At 41.6% G+C, this 16606-nt stretch overlaps 1 protein-coding gene across 2 annotated transcripts in view; it reads right to left on the bottom strand.

Annotated features, from left to right (window-relative positions):
• Window positions 1-6734: 6734 nt before the first annotated feature.
• Window positions 6735-16606, bottom strand: part of ppargc1b (peroxisome proliferator-activated receptor gamma, coactivator 1 beta) — a 91275-nt gene continuing 81403 nt past the window's right edge. Inside the window, exons 8-12 of one of the 2 annotated variants that reach the window (XM_084010373.1) lie at window positions 15827-16490; window positions 15207-15264; window positions 14731-14849; window positions 13557-13684; window positions 6735-12788 (exon numbers count right to left, since the gene is read on the bottom strand). In XM_084010373.1, the coding sequence (XP_083866499.1) occupies window positions 12697-12788; window positions 13557-13684; window positions 14731-14849; window positions 15207-15264; window positions 15827-16490 (1061 nt within the window). In that variant the 3' untranslated portion in view covers window positions 6735-12696. Of the gene's footprint in view, window positions 12789-13556; window positions 13688-14730; window positions 14850-15206; window positions 15265-15826; window positions 16491-16606 lie in introns of both variants that reach the window. The other variant, XM_084010372.1, reaches the window with a different exon arrangement.

The raw sequence follows: 16606 nt of genomic DNA on the forward strand, positions 1-16606 counted from the left end.
CGGGGGCTTTTGGTTAAGCAACCGGATATACTGATGTATTAAAGGGTTGCTCAGAGTGAAATCACATACTGGAGGGCAGAAATTGGTATTCTCCATTTTTTAAACATGCAAGGAGTCAACAGAGATACTGATAGCAAATCTGAGCACGCTCTATTTGTGAGTTGCTTGAAAGGAGTGTGCCACAGGTTGGCCAATAATCTTGGTACAAAACCGTATTTTGATTATTTAGTTTAGATTTGAATTTCACAGAAATGCTGCTGAACCAGTGCATGTTGCAGTGGAGCAACATGAACAGAAAATCAATCAACTGGCTTCAAAAGATTTGAGTCTGCAGAGACAGTAAATCAGTTTCCCGAACAAACAAATGGAAAATAAAAAATGGCATCGCCGGCGCGCATATTCTTTTCTGAGAGACAAAAGGTTAGCTTTGATGAATAGGTGTTACGATTTTTATGACTAAAATTAAGTTTCCAGCTAAAAAGTCATCAACTAACAAGTACTAATGTGTTTATTGTGGAGTTTGAGGGAGGATCACAACGTAGCACAACGCCTGATTGATTGCCTTATATCAGCCACCCGGCTTTAGGACGTTTAGATAGATATAACAAACTATATTGGAGTCTTTAATGGACAAACGGAGTAGAGGCTCCATGCTTGTGTACAGTATGATCTCCTCTTCTTGGCCAATCAATTGATCAGTACAGTATAATGGGTTGTGGCTGTACAGAAAGGCAGATTCAAATGTGTAGATTAATAAATATGCTTGACAATTGCGAGACAAGATAAAAGAAGGAAAGACTGAAACACAAGCAAACACGTATGCCGCGAGGAAAACAGTCCGATTTGTGTCATTTTAAAAATGTCACAAAGTTGGCCACGATGCGATCAGATTGAACGAATACACAAAATGATGCACTCAATCTCAACACTGGGGACTGTAAATAAACAGTCGTCAGGAGGGTTGTAGTTGACAGTGGTGTCTTGTTCTGTTGTCCCTGTCAGAGTTAAGCTGGAGCTCATGGGGATGACACTGTGTGTTGAATAAATGCACTGCAGAGCAGCTCTGTTTGCTGCAGTCACGACTGCCCCACAGAAACAACCAAACAGAGGACAGCAGGACAAGAAACGGCTGACAGGATGATTTCTAATCATCTGCTTTCTCCTCTGCCTTTGGGCTGTAAAATTAATCACCAACATAAGAAATAAAAAGTTCATGCTTTACAAATATAAAACCCAAAGAAAAGTGACTGTAATCACACATGAATTATGTAATATCCTTATCACTTTCGTTAGAAGTTTTTAAAATAAGGAGCATGTAGCTAAATCTAATGCAGTCCAGTATAGCAGCCTCGCAATAAATCCTCCCTGCATGACGGTTATAGTGTTCACTATTTGTTGAAACCGTTTCAGAGAAGCTGATACAACTTCATGGCCATTTTGGAGGCTGCAGTTTGTGGGTCTGTTGAATTGAATTATGTTTTCCTGGCAGGTGATTATATATTAATCGACCCTCATTAGCAGAAAAGGCGCCTTAGAGATACTACTGTACAGGAATATAGATGGCTGGCTCCGTTCCTACGAGCCATTTGGTTAATTTATAACAACAAATGAGAGCTGTGGTCACTGGTTGTAGAGAGGCGATTTGTGATATTCATGAATATAGTCCGTACCATCTTTCAAGAAATGGATGGTATTCACTTATCTCGGGCTGGCATCTCAAATCATGTAGTTCTGCTTCATCAGATTGTGTACCACTGTGTACACACTGTTTGTGGGTATCCAACGTGTGAAGCAGCTGGAAGAGGAGTTTGGTCAAAGAGTATAGATACCGAGAGGTGAAAGTCTGGCACTAGATGTAGTGATGCCGACTTAGACTTGACGACTCAGCATCAATGTAGCCGGCCACGCTCGGCTCTTTTGCTGCTTTTGTCCCTCGTAGTGTGAGAACAGCTCGAGGTCATGGTACGATGGTTCACCCCTTTCATATTCGGATAGAGTTGCTTGGCTAAGTAAAAGTATTTTGGAATAGTGTTTACTGTTGAGTAAGCGTGTTGCTTACGATTGCATCATAGCAGACAGTCATGGTGGATGGAAATGTTTTTAAATGGTTGCTGGTAGTGCCAAACCAACTGAGAAGTGCCACTGAAATGTATAGCTCTGCTGAATTGAGCTGTTTTCTGCTTATTGTCTTGATTTATCATTAATTTCTTGAGTCTGACGTGTTCTCAAAAATGCAGCACCAAGCAGTGGGACTAAGTAAGCAACCGAAAACTGCTACCTGCTATAGAGTCAGGTATTTCTCTCAGGCATTGCTGGAGTCCAAACCAGAGCTAAAAGGAAAGGGAATCTTATCACGTGGACTCCAATGGGATGTTCATGCTGTTTTGTGACTTCTGGATGTGGATGTGTCGATAAGCAGTTGTTTAGAGCTTCTTTTTAATTAGTTTTGTCTCCCAGATGAAAACAATGCTTTATTTATGGATTGAACTTTTTGGTTTCAGACCCCACAAGAAGGAATAGTAGTGCACGTAATGAAGAGCAGAGAAGAGCATCTCACAGCATTCATTTTCTAATCTTGTGTTCTTGTCTTCACTGATATTTCCTGCTGTGATTGAGAGTTTTTTTACTCAAATTCCTGTCGGAGTAACTGAACTCCATGAATTCTTCTTCATACGGTATTTGGTATCAGAATGCCATTTGATTCAACTTCAATCTGGATAAAAACAGCATAGTGCCCACTGCTTTGGCTCATGTGGCTGACCAAGAGAGTGCAGCCGTTATCTCCACTGGAAATAATGGCCTTGCTGTTGGTGTGAAAGCCCCGTCAGACTGAAAGCAATGTTTTCATCAGACAAGCAAAAACAGCCTCTAGAACTAAATGCTCCAAAGTCTGAATCGGTTCAACATGCCTGATGTGATTATGATTTGCTCAGCTCGCAGACGGGCCTACTTTATGGATACTAATGCAGTTTGGTCAGTTTTACTCGGTCAATATATTGCTCTGGACTAAAAGCTTCTCCATACAACATTCAGAGCTTTAATGAAGCAGCGTCAAGTATTTGGTATGTAAAGATGTAGTGGAGTAACGATGACCTGAGGTGAGAATGAAGTCACTCTCCCTCTGTGTTGTTATCTGAACGTCTCTGTGCTTGTTTACATCGCTGGGCCAGCCCTGCTTGTCTTTTACTGCATGTTAGTGCATGTGATCGTGCCCCACTGGCTAGCTCATAGCCGCTTCGCTCCTCTGCGCTCATTGGTTACTGCTTGGAACATCATCTTGTCGTCTCTTTGAGGAAACAGGGCTGTTGGCACCTTTAGCTGCAAGCTGCCGGCTCAGCCGTTACCAAGTTGAAAGTCGTGTGGAGGCACTCGATATGTTCCGGATTTCAAATTTAGCACCTTGAGGTTGCTGAGAGATCATCATTGTATCAATCCTGTATTTTTGCCATCAAAGAAATTGTGTTTACTATTATTTTTTGTAGTTCTTTCATTCTGCCCTCTTAAGGGCCATTTTGCTCCATACCAGGCCTTTAATATAATTTAACCTCGGCCTGTTACATTAAGCTTTTCCTCTTCCCTCATAGCCTTTGGGCTTCGTGAAACATAAATGTTCCCATGTTTTCAGTTTTTTTTTTCTGCTGGAGTGGGAGTGACAGAAGACCAGAGACCAATGGTACAGCAGTGCTGGTATAGTGATGTCCCGTGCACAGACATCATCAGTGCAGCCACTGACATGTGAATCACAGTCTAGCCAGGCGGAAAATTGCCAGCGGCCTGTTAATAGGATGCTGTTTAACCAGGGAAAGACTTGAAAGAGGGAGAGTGCATACATGTGTGTGTGTGTGTGTGTGTGTGTGCGTGTGCACTGGCAGAAGAGCGTTCCACTCCATGAAGCCGAACCTCTCCATAGCATGGATAGGCTGATCTCAGCAGTACAACTCACACTACAGCTCTTGTGTAAAGACGAATAACTGCTCCAAGAAGCTGACATTAGTTTTTGTTTGTTTGTTGCTAATCCCAATGAGAGAGATGATTTATTGCAGCAGCAAGAGCAAGCATCATACAAGAGAGAAACCTTATACTGTAAGACCATACATTTATACAAATAGTAATGCAGATGCAGTGAGGAAGAATGTCACTGCTCCATCGTAGAGTAAAGACCATATAGTTTGTGGACACAATAAAACAAGCTCTTGTAGACTGTCATGTCCTCTGCGCTTTAACATAAAGCGCCTCTGTAAGGACAATACCATTTTCTAAACTAAATCTATAGAAGCTGTTCAATGTGTCAATACTGTCTTCATGAAGACTAACTATGCAGTTTTGCCTGGCCAATCGTGAGAGGTATATAACCTCAGAAATGAATTCTCCAGCATGTGACGTAAAGTTTAAAGCAACTTTCAATTTGGGTGGATTTTGTAGACCAAAGCCACCATGAGCACCACGGCCGATCTTAAATAGTTTTAGTCACTTAAGCGGTCTAACCTCCCAACTTTATACAAACCACTGCCAATTACCTGGTGCATGAATAGCATGCTCCGAAGCACAATAAGTGTTGTGGTACTTGCTTTGCGTGGCAAAGTTCAACTAACTTAAGCTAAAGTGTTAGCTAGCTTTATCTTTAAGATTCATTGATCTAAATCCATGAAAACCAAAATCACAGTCACTTTCTGTTATTTTGCAGAATAGCCTATTGCAGCTAACTTCTACAGTGATGGGTCATTGGATTTGATGGATTTACTGTTCATCAGACCACAAATGAGACTGATTGAAAAGAGAATTAGCTAGCTAGTGCACCCTGCGGCCCTTCGCCTCCCTCCCCACCATTAGGAGACTATTTGCCTGAAGGAGAGCGGACTCAGAGACAGACTTCAAGTTAGTACCTTTAACTACCCAAATTCTGCCACTGATGCTGGGATTCACACACTCTTTCCCCTGCTGCTGGATAAAATCCTGGAGGAAACACTGGTATATATTTCAGCTATCAAATACACATTGTTGACCACTGTAGGTGGAAGAGGGCCAATTCAGGAATCATTTCAAATCCCGTAATTCTCTCCATGGGTGAAATGACGGACTCAGGTTGACTCCTGTTTTTGCACATGTTCTATCACTTCTCATTTTAACTTCTTTTTTCTTTGGTCAATCGTCTTCTGTTCATCAATAAAGCAGCTTTACTAACCAATATCAGTCTTAAAACAAAGTTTATAGAAAATCAACTAATAACAGATGTTAAAAAAGCTAAAGTTCATGCGTTGTCTTTGTTATGGCAGTTCTCCTGGTATCGTTCTCCAGTTGTAGGATTTAAGTGCTTGTATATTTTCATATTTGGTTTCCACCTGGGGCCCGTTTCACAAAGCAGGTTCAACAAACTCTGAACCTAACCCTGAACTCTGAGTTGACCAACTCTGAGATGGGCAACTCTGAGTTTTCAGTTTCAGAACAGCGGTTTTGAATTAGTTCAGTCAACTCTGAGTATGTAAACTCTGAGTTACGCACATGCCTGCCGACTCTATAAAGCCATCATCAATGGAGCTCCGATACTACGATTCACCATGGCAACGGGGAGAGCATTATTAGATAGTACTGAGGGTTTATGTAGAAAATGAGCTCATTTTGAGAAAGCGGAGCAACGTAACTGCAGCAAAGTAGAGATAGTTGGCGTGGCAGACATTTACTGCCCGATCTAATGTGTATAACTGAATGAAACAGTCTATTGATCTAAAGGTAATAAGTCTTAGTAGTTCACAAAGTAGCGCAATGAACAAATTATCATTTTCATTGAGTGTAATCCCCCCAGGGACAAAAAGAAAGTGGCTTCAGTTGAAAATTAAGCATAAGAATATTGCGCAAATACGTTGACTAAGGCATATGATTTTAATCATATTTCACATATTAAACAGTAAATATAAACAGGTATTTCAATACAGAAATGTACCTAAACATTTCATAAATCTCTCGTTCACAAAAAAGCTAGCTCTGCAAAGAATCTGGTTGCAGATTATGTCCGCGAAATGAAATGTTGAAAATGTCGGAGAATATTGTTTAGATAATATCTAATGTGATTGGAAGGAAAGGTAATCAAAATTCTCTCCCAACGCAAAGCTGCTAGAATCACTTTTATTTCCATATCGATTAGGTTGACGATGAAAGGACGGCACATTTTTTTCAGAGTTGGTTCAGATTCCGGAAAAAGGCGGAGACATGTAGGGAGAAACTCAGGGTTTGTTGAAGCAAACCTGCTAGCGAGCAGGTTAGGTTCACGGAGCATGCTACCCGGGTAACTGACTCAGATATATGTGAACTGGCTTTGTGAAACTGAAAAACCAGAGTTTCCTTCATCTCAGGGTTAACTAACTCAAGGTTTTCACTAAACCTGCTTTGTGAAACGGACCCCTGCAGCTGTTGATAGAAAAACAGAGCTGCCAATGTGAGACATGTTTTTAAAGATTTATACCTTCAGAAGGAATGAGTGGAATAATTTGTTTTGGCCTTTTAATGGTATCTGTTCATGTCAAATATAGAATCAAGTCTTATCCTTGACTATGAGCTACCTTGATGCAGATAACTCGGGTACAAATGTTGATGGGGAAATGGTGCAAAATCAGTTATTGATGTTTTTAAACAAAATGCTCGGTCAACCATAGTCAACAATGAGCGAAAACAAAATCATTATATTTTATTGTGCTTTTTTTTTGTCCTTGTTCAAAAATCACCACATGCCTGGAAGAAAATGCTGTTCATTAGGGTTTTTATTTTTTGGAGGCAAATCAATGAATATATGTACTTTATACAGTATATGAGAAGCACATCTCTACAGTTTCATAATGTAAACAATCTCTGAAGAGAAATGTATTCAGTTTAAAATGAAGCCATAGTCTTCTGTTTTAAACTATTTACATGAATTAAAATATAATTTATAACATCAGATACTTCCGCTTCTATGAAACTAGATTTTAACAATTCAAAAATACTGAAATGCCTTTGTCTCCACATTCTCAAGACATGAAATCACACAAAACAGAAAAAAACACCATTTAAAGACATCCAAACTAAGTGGCGTATAAATAAAAAAAAAGAAATGCAAAATAAAACCAACATATGTAAAAATATAAAATCTCACTAGCAGTATTTACCTTTTTGTTTTACCAAAAACTAATTAAAAAAGAAAAATCATTTATATGAATTTGATAGTCATTAGATGTAAATAGACAATAAAATCAATAGTAATGAAAAAAACCCAACAAAAACATTGTATGCCCTTTATGTCAAAATATGTTCTTCCACCCAAAAAAAGCCACCCACTCACATTTAGCAGATTTTGACAGTTTGCAGTCCCTACTAAGTGCCTATTTTTACATCACTGTTGCCATCAAGTCTGACAGGTTACCCATTAGTTTCTGTGTATCGTAACTGTTGATGTTGAAATATGACCATTTCAAAGATCAAACATGGAAGTGTAATCTGAGGCCCATATTGCAAGCACTGCTGTCCTGGTAGGGTCTAAATTGATGGCTTAGCTAGCTGACAAATGCATTGTTTTCCAAAAGTAAAACAGAAAGTTACATAAAAACAAACAAGTGTTTTCAGTGGGCCATGGCATTGGAAACATGACATCTATAAAACTGAATCGGCTGTCCAAAACATCACATTTTTCACAAGCCGTCATGAGCCACGCTCTTTGTTGTTGGAGTTAAATTTTTTGGTCAACTTGCCTATCAAGTTTTGTGGTTTTCTTGCCATTTTTAATTTTTTTCTAAAATGAAGAATGGAAAGAAAGGTATTGCATTCTGACGAGGGTAATTCCCTTTGGAAGGATGTTTTTTTTTTTTTTTTTTTTTTTTTTTTGATTCGTTGTCCAATCGACCTAGGACCTAGACCAAGCGGACGACAGTAATATTATGTTGAAATGTGTTAACGTGTTCTCAAAACACTGAGGAGAATGGTCAACATCAAAGTTTTCTATAAGAAAGTATATAATAATCTAGATATCTACACAAACACACAAATATATATATTCATATATATGTATATACCTTTTTATTATAATATGGCTATTGAAAAAAGTTTAATTACGTCAGTAATTATTTAATAATAAACCACATTGGATTGGAAAGGAGTTGAAACCGTAGTAATGAAAGTTTGTGGTAGCTTAGTTTACACCCCCCCAATTGATTTTTAAGGCTTGCCATGATGAAAAAATGGGGTTGTTTCAATATCAATCACCACAAGAACAACGGAGGCATCTGCCACTGTAGAAATCCCACCACACACTTTCTTTCCTCCAATAGATGGGTCTGATTTTGGGATTATCAGTAGAAGCTGCACTTTTCTTCAACAAAGATAACAAACTGCCATGTACAATAGTTCTTGAAAAAGTTAGCAAACAATTAAGCTTTGCTAACTAAAGCCTTTTATAGGTAACATGTTGCTCATCAATAACTAAATCAGAAAACCTTCAATGAGTTGGAAGGAATATTATTTCTCTTATTCACACCCTTGACTTCCATCCTTTCTCTCTCACTACGTCAACGTTAAACTACTTTATCAGTCTATGGCGCATTCAATAATTTGTCATATCATGCTCCATGCTTTTACTTAGCAGCTTTCCTGCTTTAGGACCGCAAACATCTCACAAAGGCAGACCTCCATTACCTCACTCATAAAGGCAGACCTCCATTACCTCACCCATAAAAACCAACTGCAATTTGTTTGGAATTGATTTCATCCAAAGATTCCTTTTGGGTCTGAAGTAGACCAGTGAAACTGGGGATTTCTACAGTGTCTCACCTCATCTGTATCAACTAGTGTGAAACTTGAACTGGGTCAAACCAGCCACAACTCACTTTGTTTCTCCTTTCCCTCCCTCGCACATGTCATTACCAGTCATACATGTATTGTTATTGGCTGTTACTGTAATACAAGTAAGTCTGAACAAACCTGTGCACCATCAAAAGGTGGTTATAACTTAGTTACAATGGCTTCTTTTCAATGAGAGGAACAAAGTGTGATAAAGATATTTCACTACTTGGGACGTTATTTGTGCAAGATTATATTGGTATGATTCGTTCTGTATACGTGTTGTGTTTACGACGCAACTAACCACATTCTTCCTGTAGTTTGTTTTTATGATTTTTTGTTTTTTTGTGTTTAACAGCAGTCTACATACAGTACAGTAGCCTATTGAATCTGCAGCTCAAAAAGTTGCCCGTGTTGTAGTTAAACAACCCAACCACACACTGTACATCATAACCTCAGTTTTTCAGAAAGGCTGTCTTAAAGATAAGATTATTATGTATTGCATTTCAAATTGCTTTAAGAAAACAGAAAAATTATTAAAAAATATTTAGTCATTTCATAAACGGCAAAGAAATGGAACCTTCTAATGTGATAGTCTAAAGGGATACTTGTATCTTTTTTGTCTCTCTTTTACAACAGTGTTGGACTTTGTGTGAAGGCATTCCACCTTCATTTTTCCCTTAATTTCTTCCCTGTACTGAACAAACATGAACCCATTGGAAATAAACCGGCCTGACCATTGCCTGTCTGATTAGCAATCAATATGACCCGCCACTTTAAAAAAACAAAAAAACAAACACACAATACATTTTATGTTTACAACGAGGCATAGTGCTATGTACATTTTATATTCATATATTATATTTTCTTTTTTTAATATGTAAACCAGCACATTCTCTCACTTTTTAGTAGTATACATACTAAATACTCATTCAGTTCTTTGTTGCGATTAGTCATTACATTTTTTTTTCTTTTTTAATAGTTGACACCTTGTTTCTCAATCAGTATGTATAGCACTAAATTGTTTTTGTTAGTTTTGGACATCAGTGAGCCTGGAGAAGTAACACTCGACCACTTCACTCGCTGTTATTTTTTCTTCTTCTTTTAAAACACTGAATAAGGCGCCTTTGTACTAAGTGTGCGTTCCTAATAAAGTCAAAGGAGAATCGAGTGATGTAAACATTCAATTTTTTGTGTGTTGCCAAGGAGTTGAATAGATAAAGGACAAGGAAGAGGACGGGGAAAGAGGGACTATCTTTTAAAGTCTACCAGGGTTTGGGAAAGACCTGGAAATGGGGCCTTAAACCCATGTGCGACGGAAAGCGATAGTTTAAGTTAGAGAAAGAGTCAGGCTGCGTTTTATTGAAATTCCTGGGCCAGGAGAGGAGGAAGAGGGAATACGGGAGGAATGGCATGTCCCTGAAGGGAACAAGCAAATAAGGGGAACCTTCCCTCCGAATACACTCAAGGACCTAGCCACCACCAAGACACTGTTCCACCCCTCCCGGCCCCTCCTCGCCGACCTGCAAGCGTCAGCAGTGTCCAACTCAAACACGAGACGAGACAAAACACTCAGTTTCACAAGGACACACGGTCGAGACGCCAAGGAACGGACACGCTAAAACAACGTTGAGGCAAGCGAAGTAGAGTTAGAGAAATAGAGAGATAATTCCCCCTCACAAGGGGGCTCAGTGGTAGGAGGAGTCATATTATCAAAAGAATCTAACACAAACCCCCAAACTACCCATAACCACCCATCAGTTGGGGAAACCCTCACGGACAACAAAAAAAAGGGTGTGACTTGTAAAAGAAGTTGTGGGAGAGCATCCAGTGGAAGGTGGAAATAAAAACACAGGGTGAACAGGGATGGCTGTGAGGTAGAGATGCTCAGCTGATATAGGACCTACCGGACGAGAAAGCACCTTTTTTCGGCCGATTGTTCCGATCGTTACTTTCAAGCCCACCCCTCGCTCATTCCCTGGCTGCGTAGGTCTGGTGCCACCGTACTGGCAGGTCTGGAGGCTCTCTCTCTCTCTCCCTTTTCAGGGCGGGTGCTACTGGCTGTGTCGGGAATGTAAATTAGGCGCTACCTGGACGCTCCAAGCCAGAACTTGCCACATGCAGTCAACTCAACTAAGCAGCTCTACCCTTTTTAAAGCACCAAAGAAAATTCCACAATCTTTGGGCAAGCAGAAATGGGGAAAAAAGCAAGGATTACATTCAGATTCTTGAATACATTCCATCTGAACCAACAGATTTGTCTACTTCTGGCAATGGGTGGATTATGGGAAGCAAATTGGTCATGTTCCCATTTGTACTTGAAACCCAATGTCAGGCTAACCCAATGTGAAACACTCACGTCACCAGGATTCCTAAACAATTGAAATATTCCGATTCCATGTGCAGTACTTTGCCATGTAATGACTGGTGGACTTAATGTGGAAGAAGATTAGTCTGGGATGATCAGAACAAAGTGTGGATGTGTTGAGTTCAGCAATGAACAAAAGCACGCCTATGGCTATCATCTTTATTTCCCCATTTTAGTACTGCTTGCTGCAGTCCAAATGTAAACAGTAGGTGTTGCATTGGCTGTGGCATTCAGTGGGTGTCGATAGGCTGCAGCCATTATTGGACACATGTTCTGTAGGACCCTATAAAGGATACATCAGGACCCCTCTACGCGTGGAAAAAATGTAACCGGAATCAACCAAAGAAGTACGTAAAAATGTGAGGGAACGAGCAGATTATGCCCCAATTTCTGTCAAAAAACAACCCTAATGTCATTTAAAATTTCAGGCCTAGGCAGTATATTTCTTTTGAAATTAAGTCACACAAGTTAATTATAACATGTAGTCACATAAAAGGAACTTTGAGAAATAGCAGAACTCAATGGGCATAGTAGTTTGTTAGGGTTGGAAACACTTTTGAGGTTACATTTTTCCCAGGACCTAGTCGGGGTCTTAATGTACACAACGCCTACCAAACAGAGCCCACAGCAGCCAGTAGCAGAAGCCTTAATAGTCAGCATGGCAGAGTTAGAGATTTGAGTCAAAAGGGGGAAAGTGGAGGACAGCGGAGATATTTACCTCCTTACAGTGCATAGATCAAATCAAGGAAGCACTACAATTACAAAAAAGAAAAAAACATGATTTTTTTCTTCTTCATTTTTAGGTTTGTAAACTTTATCAGTCATCAAATGATTACGTTATTTTTTTTTTTATATATTCTTTGTCCATAACACACACACACACACACACACACACACAATAGATTTTAAAATTGATAACATCCACAGTTTTTCGCTATAAGAAAGCAGGGTTATTTTTTTGTTTTGTTCTGGTTATACAACCGCACAACTTCACGGCGAACACAGCTTGCAGGTTCACCGGCCACAACCGGAAATAGTTTTTTTTTTTTTTTTTTACAAAACAAATGGAACAAAGAACACGCACACGCAGAAACACACACCACGACGACCAACGCAACGCAGGGATAGCAAGGATTTGCTACAGAGGTCTCTCATGCCCGCTCTTCCAAGGGCGGGCGATGATGTCACCAACACAGACGGCTTTGTTATTGTTGTTCAGCAGAAAACTATCATTATTGTTTGTAGTTGTTACTCGTACCATTGCAGTTAGAAGTCCCATTTCCTCCATTGTTTCTGAACTCCTCCGGACAACCAGTGGCTTCCACGTTTTTAAGCAGCATCCTCCGGTGAAAGAAACTTAAAAAACAACGAGGTCCTTATCATTACTTTATTCCAATGGTAAAAATGTAAACATCTTGCGAGGTTGCCTTGCATGGAGGTACTAAGAGGCCTGTCTGAGGGCAGAGCCTTGTAGTCGGAGGGGTGTTGCTGCAGTTTACTAAGGCTGGCCAGTCAGGGATGCCGCGCTGTCAGCGGTGCAGGGACTTCTGGGCCTCCTTCAGCAGAGTGTCAAAGTCCAGTGCATCGTACTTGCTCTTGACGGGGCCTGGGCCTGCCTCATCTACAAGACAGAACAACAAGGGCATTGTGAGGGATGGAACGTATAGGATTCTATCAGGGATAAAGATAAAAAACACTCAGGATAAGTTGACTGTGAATTTCTATTATCGGGATGAATGACTTTAAAAATCTCTCTAGGTTGCTATCATGATCGAGAAGTAAAAATCGTGAATTGCATTTAATTTGGCCAGGATTCAATTTGACATGCCATTATCATTTCGTCCCATGTCTCGTCACACGCTAAGTTTGGTACTTGTGAAGAGCTTCTGTCTCAATCTTTCTCAAGTATAATTCAGGCCTGATTTCCTACTCGTCTACCGTTTTTTGGAGTCGCCAAACAAGAAGCCCCAGAACATTGGCAAATTGTGTGAACTGTTCAAAGATGCACTGCTGTCACATTGCAGATGTTGAGTGTGCTAAATATCGCGACTTGTTTGGGAGCTGCAGCCAATGAGAGCGCAAGACACGGATTGAGAGGGAACCTGGCCGACGGGTCGTCTGTAACAATGGGAGCTTTACTGTATGTGTTGCATTGGCAACCCGGATCCAAGTTGTTGCACCTTTTAGGAAACAAAGCTATTTTGTGAATGTGTGTGCCATCAGTAACAAGCATGACCATGGCACACATCTTTACACAGAAATATGCACCATTGACCAATTGCAAACTACTTGACTGTATTTTGTTACAGACATACTAATAGCTACTGCAAAACGGTTTGTGTGTGTGTGTGTGTGTGTGTGTGTGTGTGTGTGTGTGTGTGTTCATTACCAAGATCTATGTAGCGTTTCCTTGTCAGCCTCCTTAAGCCCGCAGGCCCATTCTGGAAGACAGTCTCCCGTTCTCTCCAGTGCTTTTGGACTCCTGTCTGGCGGATCTTTATCACCCCACAGCGCTCCCTTCTAGCAGACAGGTAGAGAGACAGACACGTGCATTAAGATAATGACTTTTGAGAGGATGAGAAGAAGGAACATACTGGCCTCAGCAGAGATGGAGAATGCTGAATCAATCTTATTCACCCTTTCATTCAATGTGCACTCAATGTATAGATTGAAAGAATGATTTGATTGAAGTGGTGAAATTCAGAAACTGTAGAGGAAATGAAACCCAAAGCATCTCCTTTGTTACTGATCTGGTCTGACCTTCACTGATGCCTGATGTGTACACTGCTCAAAAAATGATTTTTAAGTCATAAAGTCACATTTAATGAATCCCCATGGGGAAATGTGTCCTCTGTATTGAACAATGCTCTCTATTTAGGAGCAGTGACCTGCAACAGTGCAAAGCCCAGAAGACTCAAACTTCAGCTCTGACTTCAGTGCCTCGGTCAAGGGCAGTATTCCTAACGTTGCGTATTTTCTTTTTATGCTATATATGGAAACAAAGCAGCTAGAGTAAACTATACAGACACGAGAAACCCGGGACTGCTGTAAGTGCTAGGTCAGCATTCGATGGATATCTATGTTTCATTATAAGGGTTAAGTGTCCCAACTTTTTAGACACAAAAATGAAAATAGTTCCATAAAATGTTTGCAAATTAATGCAAATACAGGAGCCGCTGAGGCATACACTGGTTAAAAAAAAAAGTTGAAAAAAAAAAAGATTAATTTGCAAAAGTACCACTGGGACTAGTAGATACTAAGTGGATTTAAACATTTAAAATCCTCAACAATTATCCTCATTAACTTAAGTGGCATTTATTACCTAACAACACATTTACAACAGGTCGCCAGATTAATTCAGATGAATTGCGACGACCACATTTCAACTCCACTAACTCCAATTTTTCAAGTGCTAACATCTCAAGCTAGTATGAATTGGCATTGCAACATGATTTGAATACATTACTTGCATCTTATTATAAAGACAGTCAGAAAACCGTTTTCTACATCTTTATAGAAGTTCCTACATCTCCTCTGTCAGATCCAGCAATCCAGTCACTTACTCGTTGCAGATGATGACTTTGCAGTCCTCAGGTTGGCCGAAAACCTGGAAACGTTTCCTCAGCATGTTCTGGGTCACGCTGGTTGGCAGGTTGTGGATGTAAAACACCTGGCAGTTGTCCTGGCAACAGGGAAACCATGGCAACAGTCAGGACAAAGGACAATACAGATAGACGTGGGAACTGAAGCAGGAGCGGCGAGTGTACGGCGGCATTCTGAGGCGCACCATTCACCGCCCCTGTGCATGCATCCGTCCTACAGCTGCCGAACGCATGTGAAGACCCATTACATGGATGCAGTTTGCATACATGCGTTTACAAGGTGGGACTCGTGTACTAAAATGTGGATGTTTCCTTGCCAGGAGCCATTTGACCTTTAGAGGTCAGGGCCGTTGAGATGGAGTTTGCTTTTGATTTAAAAGTTTCATTCATGCAGCATTATTGTGCAGAAGACTGTTGAGTGTGAATGTTCTCTGTACCTCGTCAGACTTGGCTTTGTTCCTCTGCGTGTCGTCAGGACAGATATCCGAGTTCTCACTAAAAGAGGACGAGGAGGAGAGAGAGGAGGGAGAGTGAGGTAAGGATGGACACAAGGTGAAACTGAAATGCCTGACATGAGGAAACAGGTGAACTGCGGCAAAAAGGGAGACGCTCTCCCTGACTGCAGCTCTCTGTTCCTTATTATCTCTTACATCCCCACCCTCTTCCTCTGCCAGTGTCTTCCATGTACTGAAGTGATACGACCACTGACCTCATTCTTTTATACATCAAGTAAGACGTTATCTTACAAGAAAAGAACCCTGACCTTACTCTAAGTTTGACATTCCTTGCTTGAGATGTTTATAGAAGGATTCCTTTCATTCTGTATTTCTGTAAACATACACTATGACTTTGAAATGCATTGACATTGAAAATCATGTGTGTACGAGTGCGTTCTCTTTCCGACCCTAAACCATGCTGTCTCCTTCCCTCTGCCACATTCTTGCTCGTCTCCACCTGTTACTTCCTTCTACATTTCACTGTTCATCTCATCACCTTGACCCGTATCTTCACACCTGTCCTTTCCCCTCTTCCCCCACTCACTGTCTCCGTGTCTCACCTGGAGTCCGTCTTGCTGGCGGGCGAGTCGGGACACAGGTGGAGGATGGGCGAGGGGGAGCGAGACGCAGACGAGCGCTCCGCCTCCTCCTCCGACACCGGTGGCGTGGCGGCCGCCGACTGGCAGCGTGACGGGGGCGATGATGAGATCACCACCGTCGTCTGCTGCTCGAGCAGTTCTGCGATTCCCGATACCACCAGCCTTTCCCCGCCCCCCTTGCCGTTTCCATCCGGTACCTGATGGTCTGCTTCTTTGGGTGCTTGGGCGCCCAATGCGTCGCTCCCTCCTTGCGCCTGCAAAATGGCGCCGAGCATGGCGGCACTGCGCTTGCGGCTCTCCCCGAGGCTCAGTGCACAGTAATCGTGGTCGCCGAAGGTGCGGTAGGTGTCGCTGTCACCGGCCTGGCCCATGCGCCGCAGCTGGGCATACAGCTCCGTCTGCTCTGGAAGCTTCCGCTGGTGGTGGCCGCGGCTCAGCCAGGACGAGCCCTTGGCGGCGGCGCCGGTGTTGGTGGCTGAAGCCGGGTGAACGGACTCACCGCCACCTCCTCCACCGTCGCCAACGCTGCCGCCACCTGCTCCTTCACCTCCCTTTCCTCCCTCGGCCGGTTTGAAGAGCTCATCCTCCACTGGTTTGTGAGGCGGGGTGGTGGGAGGGGTGAGACCTGAGGGGGGAGGAAGAGATACCCACATGAGCACGATATAAACGCCTCTCTGCCAGCACATAAACCCCCCTGTAACCAATGGACCAAACTAATGAGTTCATTATTGAGCTTTGAGG

Source organism: Eutrigla gurnardus, assembly GCF_963514095.1.
Source record: "Eutrigla gurnardus genome assembly, chromosome: 5".
NCBI lineage: Eukaryota > Metazoa > Chordata > Actinopteri > Perciformes > Triglidae > Eutrigla > Eutrigla gurnardus.